Below are 18408 nucleotides of genomic sequence, written 5' to 3' on the forward strand. Positions count from 1 at the left end.
ATTGAAATGAATGGGGATATTTGTAGGACAGAAATGTAATGTGACCATACCTTTACATCTGCAGATATCCTCATGCAAACACTGTTTGCTTCCCCAACCTCTTTCTTACATGTTAAGCTTTTGTTGACTTCACGCTTGTGTATGTGTTTGTTGAGGGGGATTCTCAGCAAAAACCTTGTTGCTGCTCAGACTATTCCTCAAAGCCTTTTCTTCCAAATCTAACTCTATAAATGGTCAATACCTGTGCATATCTCTGTCTGTGAAGTGTTGCTTCTGTTGAGTTTGGGGATGCAGTGAAACATAGTTGAGAAAACTAGGTAAGATTAGGTTAGAGGAAAGTTGTGAGTGGTACCTTCTGGTGGGTGAATTTCAAAGAGTGAAGTTAGAAGTCTATGGTTAGGGGACGGGAGAGCAGCGCAGAGGTTTTGTCTACAGGCTGGTGTTAATGACAGGATTACAGACGACTGTCTTCATTACACTCTGCTGAGGCGCCTCATTAAACCTCGAGGCTGCAGACCTTCACGCCCACTGTCAGCTAATGACAAGAGACAAAAGCTCTTCATTTAGCCGTGTGTGTCTGTGAACTGTGCGTGTACCAGGGCTGCAGGGACAACACATTCTCACCACAATGCATTAAATACCGCAGCTTTGTCAGTGCTCTTAACGCTACATTTCCTCCAGGTCTGGCGAGGGCGCTAGGGGACGCAATGCTTCACTCAACTGGCCATTTAAGCATTGACATACCCTAATGTGGAACGCCCCTGATTGATCCCTGGTTCTATGCTCACCATTTCACTTCTGTTATTCCGTCTAAACAATCCACCAAAATCTATTTCTGAAAACATTTTAGGCGAGAAATAGTCCATGCCACTGCTGAATTTAGTTTTATTGTAGAACTATATCACCTAGTTTGACAGCTTGGTCCAAGTTTTGTGAGCCAGGTGCGACGCATTGGATGGGCTCATATCCTGATCCACACTCTATTTCAGTTGGTAGCGGCAATGCACCATAACGTTCTTTGCCAGGAGTTCAACGCCATTTGGCTGTTTTTGTATTCCTTTAAAGACAAATTATATAAAAGTGGGTAACGGCAGATCTCCTCGCACAACCTCTCTTCAAAACAAGCTTCTTCTTCTTCTTCTTCTTCTTCTTCTTCTTCTTCTTCTTCTTCTTCTTCTTCTTCTTCTTCTTCTTTGCAAACCAGAGGTGCATACGCCACCAACTGCTTGGTCCCTGCTATGTGTACAGTCTGCACGGTCACAAATTTTGGGCTGCAGGCGGACGTCCATTTCCCCGCGAGGGTCAGTGCGGACCCAAACTAGGACGCAGAAAGTATGAATTGGCCGTAAAGAGTGCCTCCGTGCGTTGGTGTCAGACGCCGAGGGGCACTGACCAAGCTGCGGTATTTGACGCATTGGCAGTGAAAACGGTTTGGCAGCGACCACAGATGACACCAAGAGCACAACTTCATACTGTTTCTTAAAATGTGGGGGTTTGAATGACAGAAATTTGGGAATTATTATGTCATAAATCCTGGCTTTATATCTCTGTGTTTGTGTATGTAAGAATGTAAATGGTCGGTGTTCTTCTTTTGCCGTCATCCTGATGATTAATTATTTCTTTTACTGTATGTATTCTATGTGGCAGCTACATAGTAAACATACAGACAGTGTCTAAGAATTAGGTCTCAGTGGTTGGTTGAGCGTCACATGTCTTTTCTTAACTTTGTGTGAGATTGTTAAATGTGTTTGTTCACGGCCATGAACCACATTTTGTTCGTCTCTGTGAGCCCCGGGTGTTGATGTGTTGATGCTGTTTGCACAATCATTTTATTTGCCACTCCATTTGTTGGTTCATGTGCCATGCCTTTGTTGGGTCTCTGTAATGCCTGCAAGCACACTGAACTTTTATTTTGTTGCAAAAAGAAGTCTGATTGTATAGAAGTCTTTGAGAAAATGAGCCTACTTCTCACTTGATTTATTACCTCAGTAAACATTGTAAACATGAGTTTATGGTCTCAATCGCTAGTTTTAAGTCTTCTACAATACAGCATGATGTTCATTTAGTAAATTATGGTCCCATTTAGAGTTGAATAGACCATAAAGCAGGGGATGCTTTAGGGCGTGGCTACCATGTGATTGACAGGTCGCTACCACGGCGTTGTCCGGTCTGGGAGTTGTCCGTGTTTTCGTCTTAGAACTTTAACCCTTTCACAGTGATCGCCTAGAAATGTCTTATTCAGCATTTGGTTGTGCTTAGCTCCACCCTCTCGTGCCACTTCTGCTTGCAAAAAATCAAGATGGTGACGGCCATAAACCAAGATAGCGACGGCCAAAATGCCGAACTTGAGGCTTCGAAACGGCAGTCCACAAACCAATGGATGATGCTAGCATGACTGTAGACTTATTATCTTGTTTCCAAAAACTCTTTTCTAGTGCATCATTTTTATAAGTTATAAATAAATAAAGTTATAAGTTATAGATATAAATATCTGAATACACCGTTTTCTTGCTTAAGTTCATTTGAGGTTTGTGAGACAGTCAGATGAGGTCCAAAATATGAACCATTTTCAAATCACCTCAAGGGAAACTGAATGGAAAAAAAAGATTCAGAGAGCCCTAAAAACATTCATGTGACCCAACAAATATGAAAATAACAAGTGAAAATGTCCTCTTAAGATTAGTTGAAGTCGTGATGCACAAGATAAATTCCGATCAGTGACTATGCAAGACTCCTGAAATTAACTTGAGCAGTTTTCAGTCACTGGAGATGTTCTTCTCCATCCACCTTTAGTTTGATATGACGGGTGCATTTTCTCATTTGGTGCAGATTTCAGAATGGCAGATGAATGAATTCACATCTGCTGGAAGTCGTCATGAAACGCCTTTAAGATTGAGGGAGTTAGGACAGAGAGAGAGAAAGGGACTCTTCAGACTTTTATTTCAGCGGATGATGCCTTCTGAATGAATTAAACTGAGAAACTAAGGTAGATGTAGTGTGAGGTAAACAGAGCCAGATGTAGTGAGAAGTACAGGTGGCAGGTATGTGGATGGATTCTTGTAGGCAGATTTAAAAGTTTTAGGTGATAACTTGGTTAACGTTAGGATAGTTCGTCGGCAGGGAGTCTAATTTCCCTTGAAACGTCATTGAGAATGCAGTTTAGTTGTATGGGAAAGTAATATTTTAGGAGACAGGGTTGACACAGTGGAGCATTTAGTGGCTAAAAAGCAGGATATTTCCCACAGGAAACCAAAACGGAGCTAAAAGGTGGACTTAACATTCATCCGGTGGACACAAACACGACTCCAAATGAATGCTAATAGAGTCTAAAAAACGTTGTAACTTGTTTTATGTGAGCAGAATACTAACTGCTGATTTCAGTCCCATATTTCTCATTTCTTTTTTTTGGTTTTTGACCACATCAAATGAATTGCTGAGCACAATAAACAAATAACAGTCCGTGTGCAGTTTTGGTGCTACTGGCACAGTGGGAAAGTTGAGAAAGCTGCCATATTTTTGTCGAGTTGTCAGCGAGCCTGAAGCCAAACAGATAACTATCTTTATCTCGCGTATTAGTTTTCCAAGTGCTCAGAGCTGCAGGTAGCGCAGTCCACAACACACAGAGCCGATTTAAATCTTCAATTCATAGCTGCTTGGCGATCCATTAAACTATATCATTACCAAACTGATAAGCAATTAAACCTCATTAAAACAAACATGTGAGAATCTGAAAACAAGAATCATACAGATAACCGCTTCAGTTAATGAACTGATAACAATCCTAATCATTTTCACAGCTGTTATGATGCAGTGATGATGAATGTTGTGTGAAGATCTTCTTAATTAACCACAATGAAATATTACTTTATGGGGAGACAGGCGAGAGGAAATGCTCAAGGTGATCAAGATTAGAATCAGGCGGGGAGTGTGTCTAATTTCTGCTGTCTGCAAATTGTTTATATGCGTGAGAGTGTGTGTGTGTGTGTGTGTGTGTCGCCTGTTGTCTCTCAGCAGCCTTGGTGTAAGGTTACCTGTGGGGAAGATAATCCCTTGCCAACACAGCATGCATTTCTCTCAATTGCAGGTCACACACACAAACCTATAACGTCATTCCCAGAGTTCGGCAGAATGTGATTTAATCTCTTGTGTGTGTGTTTATACTGTACAGTATATTGAAACCTGAAACACTGCACAAGAGAAAGAAACTGAGGGGAGAGAAGCGAGTTTCTTCAGGCTTTCACTGTGAGCTGTATTCGTTTTTATTTATTCATAACCATTTTCTTGTTATTAAAGCTCTTACAGCACTTTGTTTAGCATTAATGTGCATTTTGATGCGGTAATGCATTCATCTGCATATTTCTCTCTCTGAATTATATGATTTGTTTCCTTTTTTCAAATAACGGGCATTATGCTGATAGCTCGCATCTGCCAGAGTGATTATATCTGCATCAGAGCTTGTAATACAGCAGCAACAGTTTCCTCTGCTCAGTAATACGCTTTTTCTATATTGTCTAATCAAAACAGTAAATGAACCACGTTCTGACCGTTTCAGAAGTACTTGTGATCCATCGCCCCGGCTGTTCTCATACGCCGTCTGTAGCTATAGCCTACCTATGAAAAGTAATGCAATGCAATTCATAAATATCCCATGAAATCCATTTTTATGTAATCCACGTAATTATGAATCAAGAAGTATAAAGAGCGACAAACGCCGCATAGGGAGGAGGTCGAGGTGGATGGTGTGTGAAATAAACTTTCACCCAGGAGACCACTGTTTGTATCTGGTGTGAAACTAGAAGTCAACGTTGATTTATTTGTCACGTAACTCGCGTACTTAAGTAATGCCACTTCCGTAGTTACCCAAACCACGATTTTTTCTAAGTAGTAGCGTCACTGGACATTTTTCATTAGTATTTAAAGTCTATTTTTTATGTTTAGTGCAGTTTGCAATGATAAGGGTCAAATTTGTAATAATTTTTGACACAATAGGACTTTAAATTCTAGCCAACAACCGTTGATTTCGCTGAATGAAATGACGACTTTGGCGGCATCATTTATCAGATAGCTGCCTAGCTAATTAATGGTAACTCCAGCTTTAAAACTAGAATCCCACAATTGTCTTAGACGCGATTCATTGTTAGCATTTTCAAACAATATGTTTCACTTATACGAGATAAAAGACTCCAAGAATGAAAAACACAAAACAATGTAGTTAATGATATGCTCCTTGACTTTATAAGAAATGCTAGTTTACTGTTGTAGGTAGTGAACTAGTTTATACTTGGCGTACTTATCAATAGAGTTCTTACAGTTTTGATCTTGTGTTTTTGGTTTTGGAGAAGACACCGCCCCCACACTCTTTAAAGCCCCCGAAAACTTGTTTCAGATGTTGAGTATGTCTCCAGTACAGTAAAACATTGTAGGTATTATTTATTTAGAGTTTGACACTCGAAAATTCTGCTTCATCAGCATGGTTTGGGTGATGTTTGATCAGATTTGATTGACAATATATAAGGTAACAACTCCACAACTGGCATCATATTTTGATTGAAATATTGATAAATCTTGAGGGGTCCACTGAAATATATACAGTATTTATCACAAGAAGAGCACAGAGACCAAAAGAAATCCAGAAATATCTTATGTGGAACGACCGAAACTGCTGCAGAAAATGTTCCTGTCGCTAATAAGAAGAAGCTTTTTATTATTGTAGAAATTTTATTTGCAAATGTGTGTGGAGAGTTGTGAATGTATACAGAAAATACTTGATGAAGAAAAAGAAAGATTTTGGGGGATATCTACTGCCAAGATTTGCAGTTTGTATGAATATTGAGCTGTTTTACCACAAGAAGTTTTGGGCTTGCTGAAAACCAGCAGCTCTGACATTATAAATGTGTTTCAGGACCGCGGTCTCCTCCCTCTGCTTGGTCAATTTAAGTTGTAGACTTTAAGATGCAGGGTGGACTTTCAGCCCTCGCTTCTGCACAGAAAATGTAATGCAATTTTGTCTCCTTTGTCCTTCCCTTCAGTATGATGGACAGTCAGGCTGTCGACTTTCCACCTATTCTGGTCTTTCTACTGAAACATTGACTGCCTTTTCTATTTTGGTTGGTTTGGGACGACTACACATGGAGACTGAATTGGAAATCTACCCTTGGAACAATTGAGCAGCCAAACAAAAGTTTTTACTTTGAAGAAACTATATTTTAAAGGAACTGAAAAGTTATATATATACTATGTCTTAAACACAGACTGTATATAAGAAGTGTACGTAGTAACCATGACGTCACCCATTGATTTATGAACTGCCGTTTTGAAGCCTCGAGTTCGGCATTTTGGCCGTCGCGTCTTGTTTTTTTGCCACCAGAAGTGACATGAGAGGGTGGAGCTAAGTACTGTTGCCACGCCAACCGCTATGCTCTGCTCACGCGGCCGGTCCGGTCTGACAAGCCGTTAGATTTTTTTTTGTACTTTTTAGAGCCATGTCTGCAGGACGACGATACTACTAGCATTGTATTGTTCCTTTTCTTTAATACCCTTTCCTTCCTCTTACCCCTTGCTCATAGCGATAGTTTAGAAAGACCAGATGATGGAGCTCATGTGACAGTGTTTGGTGTATTATTGACCTGACCCTGTCACATGTCGTATCCTCTGCACTCAGCCGGTTCAGAGGCCTGAAATATTCTTAAGACGTCCTCGACAGCCCATCCGGGTGACACAGCACCTGTCACCAGGGTTGAGAGGGTGCAGGTCGCACAGAGTAACATGGAAGTGATGATGTAGTCCTGAGTGTGGCAGCTCACGGACTGAGACCTTGTGGAAACATTTAAGCCGCTCTGTGCTTTGGTAGGACAGTCAGGACATATTTTGGGTCATACACCAATGCATCTGCATTATAAAGTTCAATTTTTTTACTCATCACCTTTAGTCTATCTATTATTCAATTAGAAAACACACACCAGTAAAAGTTTTAGCCTTACAAATACTTTAAAAAGTAAAATTTAAGACGGATTGTAAATTTTTTGGACTTATCTCAAGGCAGTTTTGGATTTAAATTAATTTCATTGTGGTATGAGAATCAACTTGTGGAGACATTTTTCATGTGGTAATCCATGACGGCAAACGTTTTTGTCACCTTACGCCGAATTCACACCACAGCAGCGGCGGAGAGTGGCCTGCAGCGAGCTGTGGTGGCGAAGTGTGTCCAAACTAAAAGTTGGTAAAAATTGAACTTTCAGCGGAAGTTGGCCAGACAATACCCGCAGCCAATCAGTTAACAGAGTCTTGTGACTCTTACTGTATGTTACAAAGGATTTTGTTCACACTTGAAACACATGAAGACGCCTCCCGGCCGCAGAAAAAGGCAAACCGCACTTTGCTGCTTGGTGAGTTCAACAATACTCAGACATCTGAGACTTGTGAGCAAGATGCCACGTAGCACTGTTTTTAAAGCCAGAAAAATCACTAAATTCACATTCACTTTTGCTTGTTCCCCACAGTGTTGTTCTCATTCTCCACGTGGGTAAGCCGGCCCGGAGTTCATTTAGGTTAACAAATAAATTACAGAAACTTCAGGGATGAAGGTTATAATGTATTGTTCTCTGTCTCCTCTGGTGTCAGCCCACTGACCCATGATATTAGATAAAAGGACTACCTGTGACTGTGACATTAGATTTAAAATGTTTCTATTTTCCAGCACTGATGTGTATTTGTTTATTCTCTTCATTGGACTTTATGACATTTGTAGAGACATATTTTATATTCAAGTTGTTTTTTAAATGAATGGAAACCAGTGAGTTAGGGAATCAAAAGTTACGGTATTCTTTAGTAATGTAAAGTACAAGTTATAGATAAAGGGCTAAAACGTCGAAATCAAAATTATGACATTTTAAAGGGGACAGTGTGTAATATTACATCGGATCTATTAATACAGATGGAATATAATATTAATAACTTTGTTTTAATTAGTGTGAAACTAAGAATCATTGTGTTTTTGTTAGCTTAGAATGAGCCCTTCATATCTACATAGGGAGCGGGTCCTCTTCACGGAGTCCGCCATGTTCCTACATTAGATAGAAACATGTAGTTCTCCGACACGTTTGTGAAACTGCTGTAACGTGAGCCGCAGAGTGCCAAACCGTGGTACTGCCAGCCGCCGTTTGAGTTTAGTTGTAGTGTTATTATGGTAAGGATGACCTCTGAGCGAGGCGAACGGCGTTAACACAGTCTTAGAAAGGGAGGAGTGAACGGAGCTGTATTCAGTTGGTTGCAGTCTGCAACCTCACCACTAGATGGCGCCAAATCCCACTCACTGCACCTTTAAGTTGGTATGATTGAGTAATATGAATGCCAAAGTGAGAGATGTGCCTTGATTTGAACCAGTAGACATTTTTTGGCAACTTTGTGTCTTTGTCTGTGGCTGATACTCAGCTTTTTATTACACTTTACATGAAAAATGAGTAGTCATGCACACGCATATGGTGTCTGTTTCAGCAGCTATTAGCTACTTCCCTCAGAGGAGAGTTGGCATCAATGGCGCTGGTTATGTCACTCTGAATCTCCTCTGTTTAATTTAGATGTTTAAATCATATTGCCCATTTTTATGAATATTGAGGAGTTTCTTTATGCAATATTTATGTTGGCAGAGGAGGATGTGATTGGGTTTAAATGTCACTTGAGCATTTGCAGCTCCTGGAAATGAAAAATAGATTTGGTTCTGTTGTTGTCTGTCTCTCTGTCTATTGATGTACTGAAAGATGGATTGATTGAATGTGTCTCTGCTCTGGCTCGGGTGTTTGGTCATAACAAGCATCTGTTTCTAGCAGAAGGAGACATTGGCAACTTATCTCCCTCCCTGGGAGTCTGTGGCGTTTTTTATTTTTTTTTAAATTAGTTTTACAGCAGTGTAAGAGCAATAAATGGGAACTGTACTACTCAGACCGTTTCATAATCCGTTTTTTTTTCAGGCTGGAACAGTTCAGAGAGAACAAGAAGAGAACATGGTAATAAGAGAAAACAGCAGGGGGCAGGTTCATGCTTGAAGACCCCCTTTGGGAGCGTTAAATTGGCTGCATCACGAGTGTCCCCTCTCTATCCGGCATGATTGAGGAACCAGGGGGGTGGAGGCAGGGAGACTTCTGCCATTGACTCTATTGATAACTTTTCACCAGATTAAAGAGAGAATGGGAAGAGCATTGACTTTCTTGGGAAAAGTTTAGGGCTGCCCCCTCTTATTCGTCTAATCGTCCGTTTCGGTCTTAGTCGACTAAGATTTCTTTAGTCGATTAGTCAGGTTTTTTCATGCTGAATAACTTATTTCTAATAAACGTAAGAGCACATCTCTGGTAAACACAAGATTTAAAGTGGTGCTTTTGTTGATTCTTTGTGGAGAAACTCAGTTTTACAGATCTGTCGATTAAATCGATTAGTGGACAAAATCGTACGAGTGTTAGTCGACTAAAACTTCCGTTGGTCGAGGACAGCCCTAGAAAGGTTTTCTTGTTCCCTTATAGAGCTGGCTTCGACATTAGCATTTAGCTGCAACAAATTGACACTGAAAACACCTTGATTGAGATTAAAGGTGAAAAAAATCAGAGATTTTGCGAGGAAATATGTAACTCTTTGAGAAGAAAAACTCAGTGTCAAAAATTTAAGCCATAATATTATATAAAACGTTTATATTTTGACATAAAGTTTAGATAACACTTTCTATCATGCCCATGTCTATAATGCATTATAATCTGCTTATAGCACTGTATAATTATAGTTATAAGCACTCATATATTTTTATAACACTTTATAACAATAATCATACCACATTATAAAGCATTTTATAATAACTTATACGGTCAAGTATCATCATACCTCATAGTTACTGGTCACTCACTGACATAGTGTATTATAATTCCCATAGTTATGATGTTATAATGCATTATGAGATTTTTAGTTACTCTAAGTGGTCATTGTTTGCTTTGTGTTGTTCTTGCATATATCTAATGATATTTTTTCGCTTTACTAAAGCTAACTATGACTACTAATAGTGACTTATAAATCACATTATAATGCATTATAAAATATATTATTATGTATTACAACTATGGGAATCATAATACACCTTGCAAAAATATGAAGTTTTATGATATTTGACCTTATAAGTCATTACAAAATGCTTTATAATGTGTTATTATTGTGATAAAGCATTATGAATATTTACTATACTATATATACTGCTATAATTATACAGCGCTATAAGCAGAATATAATGCATTTTAAGTGTGTTTATAATGCCTTATAGACATGTGCGTGATAGAAAGTGTTATTTAACAATGACCTAGTTCTCTTTTGTAGTAAACTTGTGAGTGAACAGTGTGTAATCATGTGTTAAAGTTATCTCCTTTGAACACCCATCATACCCATCATATGATCCAACTGAAGGATGTGGGTTGTGTTTCTCTGCCTGTGGGTGCTTTTTCGCTGGGTGAGGAACTGTTTGTTTTGTGCATAAACTGGCCTCAGGTACAGATCACACTGACAGACAACAAGAAAAAGTTCAATCTGCTGAAATTGTACCAATAAAGTTATTTTTTTTTCCTCTGGCAGGTCCGCAGTGTGAACTCGGTGGTGACCCGCCGCAGAGAGCAGCGGGTGCTGATGATGGTCGTCACCATGGTGGTGTGCTACCTGGTCTGCTGGCTACCCTACGGAGTGGCAGCTCTGCTCGCGACCTTTGGCCCCCGTGACCTTTTGACCCCGGAGGCGACCATCATGCCGTCGCTGCTGGCCAAGTTCTCCACCGTCATCAACCCTTTTATCTACGTATTCATGAACAAACAGGTGAGTCGTCGCTCTTCCTCTGGGTTCATTTGTCTCTTCTTCCATCGCCGCCTCTCTCTGTCTTCCTTAAACTAAACTGCTGTAGATCAGAGTCAACAGCAGGTTGCATCTAATTATCTGCTTTACTTTATTTATTTATTTTAGACACCCAGACCTATAAGCTATATGAGATTCACAGCCAGGGGAGATTAATGTAGGTGTGAGCAGACCCACCACTCTCCATCTGCTGGCTCCTCATTTACACCTTCACACAGATAGACGCACACAATGCAAACCCGCTAAAAGGCACACACGCACGCCCAGATAAAAGACAGAGGTGTGACATTATTATCATGGCGTGGAAGCCGTAGCAGCATCAACAGCCGCCCACCGCCTGTGAAGTTGACATCGCTGACATTCAAGCGCACAGCAGGAAAAGAACATGAAACACAGAGAGGAAGTAATCTGGTTGATGCCAGCGGCCGTCGTAATTGACAGCGGAGCGAACTTCAAGGTGCTTCGGGCGGCGTTTCACCTTCAATAAATCATTACCGCAGTCATTAGAAGATTAGTTTAATTAATAACTGAAAACAGATATGAGCATCACAGGGCGGACAGCTCATGCGTGACTCCACGCTGTGTAGGGACAATTTGACAAGCTTGTCCTTCTGTAAATAATGGAAACAGTACAACACAGCAGTATTTAGTTGTAGATGTACTCATGAAGTTTCTGGCGCCACGTCTCTCTAACTACCATTTCACCAAAAAACCTAATTTAATGAAACAAAACTTGACTGACTGGGAAGAGATGAAGGGAGAAAGCAATGATTAATGTTGGAAGGAAAAAGAGAAGAAGGTAAGGAAGGAGAAATCAATTGAATTAAAGAATAAAAGCAAGCAAGCAAAGAGAATGTGAAGAAATAAGTGAGGAGGAAATGAATGAAGAGATGAAAGTTGGAGGATAAGAGGACTAAAAAAGACAGAAAGTACAGTTAGCTGTGGTGGGAAGAGAAGAGATGGTGAAGGAAAAAAGGAATTAGAAGGATGAAGGTAAGAGGAGGGATGATGGGAAGGAAGGAAGTAGGAAATAAAAGTGAAAGAGGAACATAAAATGAAAGAAAGAAAGAAGAAAAGAAAGAAAAAGGAAGGGAAAAGGAGAGGAAGAAAGAAAGGAAAGAAGAAAGATAAAGAAAAGCGAACAAAGAATGAAAGATAGGACAGAAGGATGGAGGAAAGAAAAAGGAGAGGAAGAAATGAAGGAAGGAACAAATAATTAATAAAGAGAAAGAAAGGAAGAAGGAAAGAAATATAAATGAAAGAAGTGAGGAAAGAGGAGCAAAGGACGAAAGAAAGGACAGAACGATGGAGGAAAGGAAAAGGAAGAAAAAGGAGAGGAAGGAAGGAAGGAACAAAGAATGAAAGAAAAGGAAGAAGAAAAAGGAAGGAAAGACATAATAAAGAAAGAAATATAAAAGAAAGGAATGAGGAAAGAGGAGCAAGAATGAAAGAAAGGACAGAACGATGGAGAAAAGAAAAAGGAAGAAAAAGGAGAGAAAGGAAGGAAGAATGAGAAAGGAAGGAAAAAGAGAGGAAGAAAGGAAGGAAGACAGAAAGAAAAGTGAAAGAGGAACAAAGAATGAAAGAAAGAGAAAGGGAGTAAGGAGGAAAGAATTAGGAAAGAACGAAAAGGAAGGAAAGAGAGGAAGAAAGAAAGTAATGAGAAGTTGTAGAGAGGACGAAGCCGTGTTGAATGTCAGAAAGACAGCAGCCAGAAACTGAGAAGGAAAAGTGAAAAGAAGTGAAGGCCAATTAGATAAAGAGCAGAAGAAAGGCAGTAAAAGTAGGAATGAATCAGACGGAACGATGAAGACGAGGCAGGTAGAGAAAGAGAAAGGTGAGGAAGAAAGTTCTGTTTAATCTCCGAAAGGTAACGTAGCTTTGATTTTGATTAGCATGCGATGTTACTATCAGGGAGCGACACACTGCGGCGGTGACCTTTCCTTCTTCTCACTCCTTTTATCTGTCTCTGTCTCGTTTTATCTGCTGCTACCTCCGTCTGTCTCCTCCCGTGGACGGCCTGTCTCTTTGGAGCTCGGGAGACATTTAACTTTGTTTGATGAAGCCGGAGTCGTCAGGGCGGTCTGCTGCTCCCTGAAGTTCCTCTGCATGTGTGTGATGATTAAGCTACTAACTGAACTTGCAGGGCCTCAGATAAACGCGCAGGACGCCGCCGCCGCCGCACTGTGTGGCACTTTCAGTCTTCAGTTCCTCCCAGCCCATAACTATGGCAACAGTGTGTTGAGGCGAGTTGAAGACTTCAAGCGCTGCGCAGATTCACGCCCCGCACCTGAGCTGTATACGTCATCACAGGAATCACAGCTTTACTGCTATGAAGGTGCCACTGCTGATATCTGTCTGTGAATGTATTCACTTTTTTTTTACATTTTTTGCAGTGTTGGAAGGTCACTGAGTAAATTCACTCAAACACTCATTCAATTTTATACTCCTTTATACTTTTACTACTAATATTGTACTTTTTACTCCACTACATTGATCTGGCAGCTGGTGTTACTTTACATATTAAAAAGGGACTGTTTGTAACTTCCTACTTGTATAAATCAATCCGAGTCTGCGTCCCATGCGTGCTCGCGTGTGGCTACGCTGTTCAGACTCCAACACAAACTACACAGAAACACCAAAACCGCAAAGTTGTATCTAGTGAAGCCTGTCAAACAGTGTTGGCCGCGGTCGGAGGACGCGGGGGAGACCGTAGCTTTGGTCTCCAGAGCCGGAGTCTCTGCTGTAGGACTCTCACGTGCATGTGCGCACACTCCACACTGCAGAAGAGTTAGTTTAGCTCGGAGAATATCTAGTGAATGTACAGTGGACGTTTGTGCAGAATTAAATGCTGCAGCTCCTCCAGACCAACAGAGGTTTCCCGTGTCTTGTGAAGTGACGGGGCTCCGCAGCAAGTAACGTTATCGTCTCCGACCAAAACTCCAGTTTCTCCCCTGGCTGAGACAGGAAAAGCCAACACTAGGATCAGCAGTGATTCATGAAGAGACCTTCGTCTGGTCAGCTAACATTACTGCCAAGCAGCTGAAATATAGAGTGATATTGTGGTTTTAGCTGACGTGTGTCGCCTCACTGTGTTGAGCGATGCTCGTTCATGTCTATGTAGAGCAAGCAAGCACTGACTTTCATTAACTTAACAGCCACAAGTGTCGCCGTTAACAAGCATTTCTGATTCTTACAAACAGTCCCTTTAATAATGCAACTTTATTTTTTAGCTTTATTTTTGGGGGATTTTAATGTTTTAAAAACGTGTATGTCCTGACTTTGTCACTATGATGGTCTAATTCCAAAATAAAGGCGTGTCTTAAAGATGATGATATGTATATGTTTTTAAATTTGCATCAATGATATTGCAATATTGATCATTGTTTCAATATATCGTTCCAGATCCATGTATCGTTACACCCCTAGTAAAATGGTAAAATTAGAGGAAAGTCTACAAAAGTAAACATGATCTTGTGGGAGAGATGTGTTTATTTTCTGGTTCCTCGCCTGTTAATTGTATTGAATTATATGTATTTATTCATTTTTCTTTGCCTGCTAACATTGCATTGAGTATAAAACATATCGGTTTCTGCCTTTAATAATGCAACTTTATGTAACTTCATATTATAAAATGTGAACTACCTCTGTGACCTCGGCCCTGTTTACATCGTGGCTTTTCATTGTTGCTTCCCGCCTTAGATACCATTTGTTCGCTCTGTTCCACCTTGTGTTGTTTATTTCAGCCACTATGGTGATTGAGATGCAACAAGAGTGCTTCTTTCTGACTGCAACAGGGAACATTGATGTTACGTGATACTTCTGCTCCCTTTATTCTGAATTATTTGGGCTTTCTGGTGGAGTGAAGGCGTGCACTGTAACAGTGAATGGCAGCATGATATTAACACTTTTGTACAGTAAAAGAAGAATGTTTCTTTATTACATCCTGTCTTTTCAGATATGTCAACTTTTCTTCTTCTTCAGACAAACCTAAAGCTTTTGTCTTTTGCAATATTTTCTCCTTTATTCCCTCCTTTTATGTGTTTCCTGCCGTTTGTCAAATGTGACATTTATCACCAGGCTGGTTTTTGCTCTTTGCAGAGAGTTTACTGCAGATACACAAGCACATATTATTGCACACAAAACATGTCTGTTTGCCTTAAAGACAGATTTGGAGTGACAGGTGAGGATTTGGTCACTCCTCAGTTTTAAAATCCCCATCTGTGCCTGGTTTTACCTGTAATCCCTCCTGACGGCAGCTTGCTCCTCCACTCTGCTGTTGTTTTATTCTTCATTCACCTCAGACATCTCGTTCTCCTTCACACTTCCCTCACACATGTACTCTTTTTCTTTCCCCTGAGGTTTTGCTTTCAAAAAACCAACAGCTTTTCCCCCCATGCACAGCTCTCATGTAGGATTTGAGACACTAGAAGATTTAAAACATGTGCTAATTTTGAAAGCTGCATAATTTCCTCTGGGGTAACTCAAATTAATTGGCTCATATATGATGAATTGCCAGCCAACTGCTGAGGCACCTTAAGTTAAAAAGCACCACAAACTGCTCTCATTTGTCATATCAATTAGTGGGTGGGAACATGCTGGAGGAAACACTCTGATGCTGGCATGAGATGTACTCGTGTTTAATGCAGCACGCCCGTTTGATCCGCGGCGCCCTGGGGAAATGTAGTAGACTTAAAGTATACGTGTGGAAGTAGAGAGTATACTAAGTACACTATGTTTATCCAGGGGAGCACGCTGCCTGCTGGACTCCCAACACAGAGGAAGGAAGAAGGATGGCAGTAGAAACGTACTTACTATTATAAACATTTAGATAATATTTAATATGTGTTTACTACTATTATTATTACTACAAGACTACAAGCATTAAGTGTGACACCTTTTATACTGTTCCATATAACTACTGATACCACCAGGTCCTATATTACTACAGTATTTGTACAATTACTGTTACTGTAGGTCAGGGGTCAGAAACCTGCGGCTCCGGAGCCACATGCTCTTCTCCAGTGGCTCCCTCCGGATTTTTAAAAAAATTAGTGGAAATGAACAGTTTTTTTGTTTACATTTTCATTTTTATTCATCATTGTTGTAGGTCTAATATACGATGGTACGACGGAGTATTAGGGCCACATTGAGGAAAAAAAATAATCTGAGATTTTGAGAATAAAGTCGTAATATTAAGAGAATAAAGTCATAGGTTTATGAGAAAAAAAATCGTAGTATTATGAGAATAAAGTCATAATATTAGTATATATATGTATATATATATACACACATATTTATAGTAGTATAGTAGTAGTAATTTTACGGGTTATTTTCTTTTTTCTTGTAAAGTTATGACTTCATTCTTGTAATTTTAAGATATTTTTTGTCATAAACCTATGACTTTATTCTCCTAATATTACGACTTTTTTGCCGCAAAGTTATGATTTTATTCTCGTAATATGAAAAAAAAAATCCGTAAAGTTCTGCCTTTATTCTTGTAATATTATGACTTTTCCACCGTAAAGTTATGACTTTATTCTCGTAATATTATGACTTTTTTTCTTGTAAAGTTCTGCCTTTATTCTTGTAATATTTTGCAAATTAACTGCTACAACTACAACTATGACTGTAACTTCATCGAGTTCTTCTACTACTACTCAGCTTTGTAACTTTGCAGACCTTTTACATGCACAAAAAAACAATATAACACACTAAAGGAAAGGGAAAAAAGCAGAAAAACATAATAGGTTCTCTTTAACTTTATCTTATTACACGGCTGTGTTGAATACTCGATTCTGATTGGTCAATCACGGCGTTCTGCGGTCTGTAATTTCTGTATAACAGACCATTGCTATGGACGCAGCTCTGATTTTGTGTAAAAATATTGATTTCTTCAGTAAGTAGGCGTGTAATAAGCGGGATAATGTACAGCTAGCGGGTCATTGTGAATGAATCGCCTTTATGGCGAAGAGAACCCTTAAGTCTCCTTATTTAAATCTTTTTTATTCATGTTGACGTATGGTGTCGTCCCTGTTTGAACTACTGGTGTCCTCTATTAATCCCATTATCACTATTGTGTAAAACTGTTATTACTGCACTCTTAATAATGTCAGTAATCCTGTGTGTCTGTTTAGTTCTACAGGTGTTTCAGGGCGTTCCTTAGCTGCTCCATCCCCGAGCGAGGCTCCACCAAGACATTTTCACGGCCGACCAAGACGATCCGCACCGTCCGCCCGGAGAAAGAACACCCCGTGTCCACTCCCGCCCCGTCCTCCGTCCTGCCCACGCCCAACTTCATCCACGAGTCCTCGCAGCAGAAAGCCAATCACGTGTCTCCAACGACATCCCCGTCCCCATCTCCGTCGCCATCGTATCAACGCTCTGCTGCTTCACACGCCCCCGCTGCTAACGCCCCCAAACCCAAACTGATTCTGGTGGCTCACTACAGGGAATGAAAAGCAGAGCAACAACAAACAGCATGGAGCTGAAGGTTTACAGAAAGGAAAGTGACGAGCAGGTCTCTAATTTACACACAAATCCTCTTAATAGTAGAAAAAGTCAGAGTCGCAGTGGGAGCCTTAAATAGGAGCTGGGATGTTTTAATCCCAGAGCAGGTTATCGTTGCTCTGTGAAGTCGGCAAACAGGGAAACACAGAAAATGCCAGTCTCATCCTGTTTACCAGAGGCACTGTATATACACAGCAAGAAAATAGGGCTAAGCATTCATGTTAAGATTACACACCAAAAAAAACACATAAATAGGTCAAGCTTTTTCAGCTCTTTGCTTGCATTGATATTTTAAATAATGTTCTTTCTTAATCGGAGAAATTATTAAGGAACAAATTGGAGAAGCACAGTGTCCTTTGGCGGCGATTTTCATAAATTGTTTGGTTGGTTTTTTTTGTTTCGTAAACGGGGCAATGAGATATTTTGTGGGCTCAAAGCGTGTAGCTACCGTTAGCAGGATTATTCTTTCTTTTTTCGCCGATAATTCGGTTGAAGAACGGGGTAAGCGTTTTTTTTTTCCTGACCCCATTTCCATGCCTGATGTTTGAGGATTTGATACAGAGTATTATAAATGTGTTTAACAATTTTATGTAATTTAGAAACTGAGAAGGTTTTTTTATTATGCCTTTATGTACACTTTGCTGGGACTGTTATGAAAGCCATTAAAAGGGACATTTCGCCAGGTTATGAGGGACATGTAAAGAGATTTCACTGTTTTTTGAATTATCTTGATGTTTCTGAATCCGCTGTTTCGCTTTTGTTTTGTGGAAACGTGCTTTTGTTTTGTCTCCCGATGTATTTTCATTTGCTCATGTAACTTAAATTAAATCATGTCACAAACAGATTTGAGTCTCGATTGTTTTCTATTTACTTCACCCAAAGTGTGTGTCGTGTGTCTATGTGTGTGCGTCTTTCCTCAGAAACTGGAGCTCTTCTTCCTCCACATGTTGATTAATCCATGAATTATTAACGCAGGCATTATTTACGGGGAGGGAAACAGATTAACGTTCTACATTACAGCCTTCGTGT

General features: G+C 40.0%; 1 protein-coding gene across 1 annotated transcript in view; it reads left to right on the forward strand.

The window, feature by feature from the left end:
* Window positions 1-18207, forward strand: part of tmtopsb (teleost multiple tissue opsin b) — a 31361-nt gene extending 13154 nt beyond the window's left edge. Inside the window, exons 3-4 of the mRNA XM_074622212.1 lie at window positions 10600-10833; window positions 17007-18207. Of these exons, the coding sequence (XP_074478313.1) occupies window positions 10600-10833; window positions 17007-17327 (555 nt within the window). The 3' untranslated portion in view covers window positions 17328-18207. The remainder of the gene's footprint in view (window positions 1-10599; window positions 10834-17006) is intronic.
* Window positions 18208-18408: the final 201 nt, after the last annotated feature.

Source organism: Sebastes fasciatus, chromosome 21 (assembly GCF_043250625.1).
Source record: "Sebastes fasciatus isolate fSebFas1 chromosome 21, fSebFas1.pri, whole genome shotgun sequence".
Classification (NCBI taxonomy): Eukaryota; Metazoa; Chordata; class Actinopteri; order Perciformes; family Sebastidae; genus Sebastes; species Sebastes fasciatus.